Here is a 9,851-nt window from a genome sequence, read left to right on the forward strand (position 1 = left end):
ACTTAGAAATTAGCTTGAACTCATGATTTTGTTGAATTAGTGGAAATAACAGAGTTGGACAGGTTTTATGCTTGATTTCCTTGTTTTTGCAGGTTTTTAGATGAAATTGATGAAAGAAGTGAAAGGGGATAGAGATGAAATCAGAAGAGGACACAAAAAGTGCAAAAGAAGAGAATCAACAAGTACCGCTCAGTGCCAATTACCGCTGAGCGACACTTTTCAGTATCCGTTGGCACCGTTGAGGGGAAAACTGGCGCTGAGGGGAAGAATTGACACGCACTACTACCGTTGAGCGGTATTTATCGCTGAGCGGCACTTTTATGGGCTTGGGCCTAATTTTCTGTATTTTTTAGAATAATATATAAGCGTTAGGACGTCCTAGGGTTTGTATCTTTCGCTGGGACGAATCAAAAACACACTCTTTCACCCCTTGGAGGAGGTTTTTGGATGCTAAGGCTCCTTTCTCAACTTTCTAGGGTTTTATCCTTCACTTTTCCATTGTATTTCATCTAGTTTCACCATGAATATGGTGAACTAAACTTATTTTGTTGTTGGGGAATAAATGTAAATCCTTAGAAACTCTCTTGTATGGAATTTGTTCTTCAACATCATTTTTATGATACATGCTTTCTTTCATTAATAGTTAGGGTTTTTCCTCTTTGCTCAAAGCATGCATTGTTTAACTCATTCGATGTCATGATTATTGGTTTTGTCGATATGGACACATACGGGGAAATCTAGATCTGGGGAATCTCTCCCATCATTATATTACCAACCTAGACATAGGAGTATGATAGTTGGTTGCCTTTAAGCTTCTGTTCACTATAATGCATGATTAATTGCTAGGGAGACAAGACATTGTAAACTAGTGATTATGATTAGGCTTTCTTCGCCGAGACATCGAGTTTTAAGTAATTTAGAAAGTGACATTAACATTAATGAAAAGAATGATGAATTCCTAAATACAAGAGAATGGATAGGATGAAATTGATAAACCCCAACAACATATTCATCCATGTATTTCAATTCACGTGTTTTGTTTCTTCTTGCCCATTGATCATCACATGCATACATATTTACATGTTAGTCTATTACATTTGAAACTTACAACAATTTGTTCACAAGTCTTAATTCATCAATAAATCACATAACTGTCTAGGCCATGAGTCCTTTGGGAGAACGATACTTGGTCTTACCAGGTTTATTACTTGATACGATTCGGTTACACTTGTCGAGGGTTAACAAGTTCTTGACTCCATTTTCGGGGATCTAAGATTTGTTCATTAGTAGCTAGCAGGTGCAGGTGCTAGGTCGGGGATTCAAGTCCTAATTCCTCAGCTCGACTCTTTCTCATCTTCTTCTCAAGTTTTGCATAACCACCTCGTGATAACACATGTGGTGCATCATTTAGCCTTTTCCTTTCTTGGGAGGCTATCCTTTTACCCTGGAAATCATGTATATTCATAAATGTAAAATCATAATAAAATACATTAACTAAAGACTCTCTAGATGTTAAGAAACAAACCTATCAGTTCGTAGACTCTCTAGATGCACGAAACTACATCTACTCTTCTGTGAAATTGTACCTCTCACATGGATTCTCATGTTGTCTGTCTCCAAAGACATATAGACATGTCAGTCGTGTCTTGAAATCCTTCCATTTGGTCGCTACATGGGATAACACTTTCTTTCTAATTTGACTAGTGTTTGGAATATCATAATTTTGTTGTTTAAAACAAAGAACATGTTAATGACATAATAAGAACAAAGAAAAAAGTATATCAAATTTTTTTTAAATAAACATACCTGTATATGTTGCCATAAAAGGTTCTTGTCGACCTCTGAAACGTCATCCCAAGATGCAAGGAGGATAGAAAGATAGGTTTTTGCTAACACACCCAGATAATTCCTAAACCTATCAGCATTTGGCCCTGATGGCACACTTGACCTCACGTCAATGTCAACATGTGTCCTCTGGCAATCAATGTGTCTGGGTGGCGGGGTCAGACGTCTAAATGGCGTCAAAAAATGGCTTTTGGGATTCTGGCGCGACCATTTTGGTGTCCAATGGAGTAATTGGACGACTAAATACGAAGTAGACGTTGGGGGCTCTCAAGTCGAATGTCTAAAACGAATAAAAAATTAATTTCTACCATATTTTTGGCGTACATTTTGGGGAGCTAACGTGTTAGTGAATTTAGACGTCCCTCCCCCCCTCCCCCCAAATCGGATGTCCCAATGAGAATTTTATTCAAAAAAATATCACCGATCATTTTTTACGTTGGATATTTAGTGGTCCAACATCTAAAGTGTGACGTTAAAGATCATTTCTGCATTAGTGATAATCTCTTTATTTAATCACGGACTAAAATCCACCTCAGATTCTAGTATCGAAAGGTAAAAAGTTAATTACATTTTCCCCTGAAATGCTTTTCCATATTATATTAAGATTTCATTTTTTTTTCTAAAATTCTTACATAAACATATGTTTTGCTTTAGAAGTAAAAGCATTACATTGCCATATATTTTTTTGCATCCTTTTACATTACACACAGATCCTTTTAAATTTTAAAACCCAAAATAAGGAGATTTTATTATATTTCTCTCTCTAAAGACTATCCATTTAAAAGCATTATTATGAATTATGAGATCCCAGATAAATTAATACTCCAAAGTTAAATAATCACTTATTATTATAACTCATTCAAAATTATAATTAAACAATCTTCATTTATTGGTACATTTGATAGTAAAAAAATGCCCGAAAGAGAAAGAGAATGGAAAGTGTAGTTAACTCACATTGTATAGGTAGCCTACATAAGAAGAATGAAATTAATCATTGATGTTAATAGTACTTTCTTTACACTACCATGTTATTCTATTAGTTTTATAAATTAGATTATTATAAGTATAAATTATAGATTCTAATACAGACCAAAAGCATCATCTACCTATATAAAATAAAAATGGCATCTCCAATCAGAAAAATAACTAAAATCTAAATATTTCTTATACCAAATAAAAAAATAAAACAAAATTAATTACGCGCTAGCCGATTTTCCCATTCCTCTCAAGAAGAAGTAGGCGAACCGCAACAATCCCTACCCCGTTTCTGGCCCAAAACAATAGGGCCCATTCCAAAGCCCACCAAAGCCCGATTCTCCACTATGGCCTTCAAAGCCCGTTCCAGCGCCCCAACCTCCACCTCCTCTTCACCCCACTCCACCACCACCACACTCTTCGTCCTTCCCCCAACCGTCATCATTTCCGCGCGAACCGGCTTTGCCTGAACCGACCGGATTGCCCGTGTCACGTCGCGGTTCAGACCGGCCCGGTCCTCACAGCACACTGTCGCCTTTACCCTATTCGCCTCCCCCTCGCACCAACTCACCGTCGCCTCGTCGCACTCCCCGGGAAGCGGCCACGCCTCAGACCGAACCGCACCTGGTTCGCCGCCGTCCACGCACGCCACTTCAGCGGCCTGCTTCTTTAACCGTTTCACGTGCTCAACAACTTCCGCCAGCAACGACGCTTTATCCGACTAAAAAAAGTCATAATTTACTACATTACTCTCCAACCATGCAGAAACTAAATTCACACCAACTGAACAGTTTTTCAGAAGGGCGTTCATTTATAATGAAATATATATATATATATATATATATATATATATATATATATATATATATATATATATATATATATATATATATATAAATTTTCCCACAAGTTAAAATAAGAGTTATACACAAAGAATGATAAGATATATAAAAAAAGTTATACAAATTAATTACTAAGCTTATTTTGTAAAAGTTTTATTTTGGAAATTCTTGTAGAGAAACGTGTGAGTGAGTTTCGTTGTCGTATAATAATTAATGAACATATTTTTTTGTAGATAACCTTGGCGGCGTTAGGAAGGAGGGATCGTAAGGTGGATAGGTGAGAGTTGATTCTCTGCCTGCGTCTCCTCTCGGCTTCCCTGTGACTCTTGCATGCTTCCGTTGATTTGCGGTCGGCTTTTGATCTGGTGCCGTCGAACTCCACTGACCGTTTAATGAAAGTGTTGGGGACGTGGGTAGAGTCGTGGTCTAGCCAACTCTGGAAGCCGTAGAATCTCCGGAAGGGAAGCATGTTTTTTTGTTTGTAATGAATAATGTTGTTGGTGTGTGGAGAATGAAGAGGTTTAAGGAGTGGGGAGAGGGTGATGTAACGATGATGTGTGAAGTGTCCGTTGTCGTTGTGGTGGTTTAGGTACGGTGTATTGTTGGGCAGCTTTTTAGGTAGAAATTACTGTGTGCGTATTGTGTACGTGAGAGGCAGTTGGGTGAGGAATGAGGGAGCAAAGTTTGAACTGTTGTGGAAGAATGGGATCCTACCAAAGAAACACAATGGTACATTTTTATTTTGTTGCTAAATAAATAAATAAAATATAATGTGTTGTGTTGCCCGAGGTAGAAGAAGGAATGGAAATGAGAAGTGAGAAAGATCGTGACCTTTGAGAGACCAGAGAATAAATTAGTGCCTGTACATTTGTCTACAACGGGAGACACTTTCTTCAGAAATTAAATCACTTATTTTCTCTTTTCTTATTCAGACAATTAATTTTCAAAACTCATGGCTTTTTCTATGCCTTTCAAATCAATTTCACTGTAGTTTTCGTCCTAGCCTGTGCTTTCACACCTTCTGCATCCTAATATGTGTATACGGTAAAAATCAATGTTTGTCTTAAAAGTTTATGGATGGTAATGTATGTATATATTAATGATGCATGGAAAAGGGGAATAAAAGGGTAAGGGAATAAGAAGTAGAAGAGTTGATTACAACTATAATGTTGGAAAAAGGGGGGAGAAAAGGATAGTGAGAGGAGAAATGTGGTAATATGTTGGTGAGGGTTGAAGGGTGGAAAATGGCGTGTTTGGTGGAAAAAGGAAAAGAAGGGTATGCAATCATTTTCAAAGGGGAAAACAACTGTTACTTAATACTCTCATACGTATACTACTGCAGCCGGCGCCGACACCAATTTCTCAGGGGAATCAAAAACCAGACAGCGATGTGCTTATCCGACAACAACCTCTTTTACTTCTTGGATTTGATCACTTCTTGTATTCTCTATACTGTTTGTGCACCATCCACTACAAAAAAGTAGGGCATTACCGAAGGCCAGAAGCCCTCGGTAAAAGCCACAGGCCGTCGATAATGGGTGTTTACCGAAGGCTTATCGACGGCCAAAAATCCTTCGGTAAATCCCTTGTCGCTAACAATTACCGAGGGCTTTCGCCCTTCGGTAATTACCGAGGGCCAAAAGCCTTCAGTAATTACCGAGGGTCAAAAGCCTTCGGTAATTACCGAAGGGCAGAAGCCTTCGGTAATGACCAAACGAGGGTATTTACCGAAGGGCAGAAGCCTTCGGTAATGACCAACAGTGGGCATTTACCGAAGGGCAAAAGCCTTCGGTAAATTGCAGAGCAGCTTTCACAGAGATGGCATTTCTTGTGCAACCCAGACCTGTATATCAAATTTCAATTACAAACAGACCTGCCTATAAGTTTTCAAGCACATACAAACATGCATAATGTGCATCTCAAAGATGCAATCAATTATCAGGAATACATTGAACATCAATTAATCCATAGAACATCAATTAAAATTTGTTTAATACAAAGTAAGAATTCAAAACAGCTAACATCTATTTTATTAGAATGAGTTCCTAATACTTGGTGCTCTTCATCCATAAGAACAGAAATTAAACCATGAAAGTCTCTATTTTAAGAATTGTGATAGATACTCAATAATAACAAGAGCCTAGGTGAAGAGGAAAGAAAGGAAGTGATTAAGGACAATCATGAGTAAGGAGTAAAGTGTAGAGGAAGAGTAAGGAAGGTCTGAAGTTTGCAAAGGTTACTAAACCAAGACATAGAATGAGCAGAAGGCAAGCAAAAATAAGCAAGAACAGTGAGACTTAGGAGGAAGCTAAGCAGCTGACTTAGTCACTGTAATGCCTCATTTCTCACTTCAATCAGCGATCTGTGGGTTAAGTTCCAGTTTCCTGTATTACTTAATGGATTTTAATGATTATTCTTTTGGACTCAAGTCCACAAAGAGAGGCCAATAACAAAATAGCCTATTAGGTACAAAAAGTAGTAATTTGAGGTTCATATGATTAGTTATGTGTACAGTGATATAAAGAGTAAAGAAACCTTATTGTCTGCTCCCACACCCCCTTTTGCAAAGGAAAGAAAGATAAAACATTTTCCATTACTTATAAGAGCATAATATTTGAAACTTGTGAACTAGAAACAGTTTAAGTGTATCCTCATTTCTAATACATTAAATTCCAGAGTATAAGCAAGTGTGCATCGTAATGTAATTATACAACTCTAAAACAGAACATACCTTCCAAGTGAAAGCAAATGAGTAAATGCTATTGCAAACTTGATTGGCTTGAAGAAAACAACCATACACTGTAACATGGGAGAGAGAAATGTCATTTATTAGTGCTTATTCTTGTCTGTCAAAATAAATGAGTTATTATACATTAAAGTAGAAAGAATAACAGTTGTAAGTCAAGTTTTCAGAAAGGAAGTGAAAATAACTATATTCCCATCAAAGTTTTCATAAAAAAGGCAAGAGAAGCCATTACCCTCATTATCAGTTTTTGATTTAAGTAAAAGAAGCCAAAAGAATAGGAGTTTCTTGCTGATTCTCTATAACTATAATATAATGATGAACACATTTCAATGGCATTGTTGCTGCCTTGGGTTTTGACTCTACTGGTCCAATGTTACAATTATACTGGACATAGAAACATTATCAACATTCACAGGGGTATAAGGTGCATCATTATCCACTTCATATTATATATATTGATATATATATATATATATATATATATATATATATATATATATATATATATATATCAATATATATATATATATCAATATATATATATATATATATATATATATATATATATATATATATATATATATATCATGGTGGCTAATATTACTTGACTGTCATATGCAGAGATTTCTAGACCAAGAAAATGAGACTTGTAGTCCACCATTTCAAATCATAATAATATGGTAGTGAAAGTGGATTTAAAAAGCAAGAAACAAATTAGAAGTTGCAATGTCAATTCACTCATTCACTTCCATTTTAAAGCCAATTTTGATGGTTTAAGAGATGATTATGCATTTAGGCATAAAAATGAGCATTTCAATACTGCACACAACTTTAAAATGGAAAAATAAACTTGCTAAAACTTTGCTTATGCACAAAAACAACCAGATTCAACAAATCATTCCACACATTGCCAAATATGCATGAAAATGTTACCAAAACTACACTAGAATTCAGAATTCAGTGAAATTAAATGAAGACAACACTTGCAATGACTCTAACAACTCCTAAAACACTTGATATAACTGCAGAGAATCAACTGGAAGCATTTAAACACCTAAGACACAAGCAATGATATGAAACACAGTGAAAAGATTGATAAAAAAAGCAATAATAGCACCTTGTTTCAGGATTTATTACCAACTCAACTATGGTTTTTGCAGTTTTGTGATTAATACAGGTTTCTATTAATTGGAAAATGTTTAATATCATTATACAAACTTGCACATTGCTTAATAAACAAAACAGTTACACTGAAACAGATTTATGAGATTGCACCAGATTTATTCCATTTTGTGCAGAATTTTTGAAACAGATTAATGTTTTAAGTGATGTAGCACATATAATCAAGGCTAGACATTGTCTCATTCCCTTATATCATTCATAAATGACTACCAATGCACTGCAACTAGAGAAAAGAATGAAACCTTAGCTGGAAAAAATATTCTGCACTACAAAAGGTCCCTAGTTTGGTGGTTTGATACTAAAAAACATATGCAACTGAGTTAAACACACAACTGAATGTTCAGGTAACTTTATTTGATGATTTTAATTGTCTTTAAACTCTAAAATGAGTTATAAACAGCCTGTAACTCAAAATCACCACTCCACTTCTATTTTAACTCAAAAAGTGATGGTTTTCACCTTGTTAAATGTCCTTGCAATGTCCAGTTCGAGTTTCATCATGCATAGTTGTTGTTTTCAAGCTTAGTTTAGTGTATTTACACTTTCTACAGTCATTTGCATTGATAGCTACCTGTTTCAATCATTATAACTTACAATGAGGTGTGTAGTTGTTTAATTTGCTACATTATTAGTTGTTATAAGATCAAATTTTGGAATCTACTATTTCTATGCCAAATAATACCTCAAAAGACTTTGTTTTGATGATTTAAAGTTGTTGTAAAATTCTAATTTGACTTATAACCAATGTTGTGCAGTTTCACAACTCAAAACCTGAATTTACAGGTCATTTTTTCTAGTGAAAGTTGAATCCAACTCTGATTTTTGAATTAGTGCATTTGTAATTGCTTTGGGTTGTAACAAAAGCTAGGTTGTGATTTGAATTGAAACATGTGAAAAAGAAACATTATACAGTTGCTAAAAGGCATTTACTCCAATGGTTTCATCCTGAGCACACTATTTTTGGCAAAAAATTATTGATTGAAAGTTCAAACTCTATATCAGGACTATTGGACCATCCATGTTTGAAGCAGAGGCTCTTGGTTTAGGAGCTATGTATGAAACCGAGACTATTTGTTTACCTAAGCCATATAAGGTGACTTGCTGCTAGGACTTGTAGTTTGGACCGCTACCTACTGGTGGTTCTTTCATCATCATGGAATTCATACAATTTGGTGCATCTTGAGGTTATCATGTCAAAAACCTTTCTGATTACGAAAGTTATAGTATCAACCATTTACAATATATAACATGATGTGTACGTTGATTGGAAGTAGGTCAAGGGGAAGTTAGAGGTTGAAAGCTTCACTTCGTAGTTGAAGTTTAGAGCACACAGTTGCACGCATTAAAAGCAAAGGCAACAAACCAATAAAATTTCTCAATCAAACAACATCATACACTACTGCCACAAGAACATCAAACAGATTCAACAACATTGTAACTCAAAATGAATTATTAAAAGCACAACTTACCTCAACCAAGAAAGCACATGACGATGGCAAGCCTTCTACAGCACGACAGCCACACAAGACCACAACGACCCTCTAAGGAAGTCCCTCCACCTACTTCCTTCAACTTCTGAGCACACTGTCCTGAGGTCGCCACAAGCTAATCGTCACGCCGCGACCACCACCTTCGAACAGCCCCCTCGGAATAATGTACTCCCTCAACCACCACCCTCCTCATCGGCCCTATCCTAGCGTCGACACAACAATTACAGCAAAAAAGGGGTTAATTTTGATTTCAGAACGAAAGAGGAAGTTGCTTGGGGGTTCAGAGGTGAGACACCAAAAATTGGGGGAAAGCTTCTGTGGAAACTAAAATTTGCAGAATGGAGAGGGAAATCCCAAATTTTCAATTCATTAGGTCGATGCTTATACCGACGGCCTATGGGGCTTCGGTAAACTTAAAAGGCCTTCGGTAATCAACCACTTACATGACCGTCGGTACATCCTTTGGTAAATTAAATTTATCGAAGGCCATAGAGGCCGTCGGTATTATTCCTTCGGAAATTAACGATTTTCCTGTAGTGATCGTTGATATACTCAACGTTTCCCTTTCACACACCCCTTTTTGTCCCTCTTAACATTAATTCCTATATCCTTTATTAACATAATCTTTAGACTAATCACTTTTAAAACCTCGTATAACCACATCATTTATTAGCCCTTGTTACTCCTTTACTTTTTGTTTCATGCATTGAATGTTTTTCCATAGGTTCGTAGCTTCTTGTTTTGTCGTAATAGTTTCATTTCTTGTGCATG

The 9,851-nt window shown here is 36.2% G+C and overlaps 1 protein-coding gene across 2 annotated transcripts; it reads right to left on the reverse strand.

Moving 5' to 3' along the window:
• Nucleotides 1-2,988: 2,988 nt before the first annotated feature.
• On the reverse strand, nucleotides 2,989-9,575 carry LOC108337629 (transcription factor bHLH30). 2 transcript variants are annotated; one of them, XR_008250304.1, is made up of 3 exons: nucleotides 9,060-9,575; nucleotides 6,394-6,461; nucleotides 3,409-3,541 (listed from the first exon to the last, which is right to left on the reverse strand). XR_008250304.1 is itself a non-coding variant. In XM_017574193.2 (2 exons), the coding sequence occupies exons 1-2, from the start codon at nucleotides 4,129-4,131 to the stop codon at nucleotides 3,071-3,073; spliced, it is 702 nt and encodes a 233-aa protein (XP_017429682.1). In that variant the 5' UTR covers nucleotides 4,132-6,367; the 3' UTR covers nucleotides 2,989-3,070. The 2 variants fall into 2 exon arrangements, 1 of the variants encoding a protein (XP_017429682.1); XM_017574193.2 differs by lacking the exons at nucleotides 6,394-6,461; nucleotides 9,060-9,575 and adding an exon at nucleotides 3,901-6,367 and having other exon boundaries at nucleotides 2,989-3,541.
• Nucleotides 9,576-9,851: the final 276 nt, after the last annotated feature.

This window comes from Vigna angularis, chromosome 7 (genome assembly GCF_016808095.1).
Source record: "Vigna angularis cultivar LongXiaoDou No.4 chromosome 7, ASM1680809v1, whole genome shotgun sequence".
NCBI classification, from domain to species: Eukaryota; Viridiplantae; Streptophyta; class Magnoliopsida; order Fabales; family Fabaceae; genus Vigna; species Vigna angularis.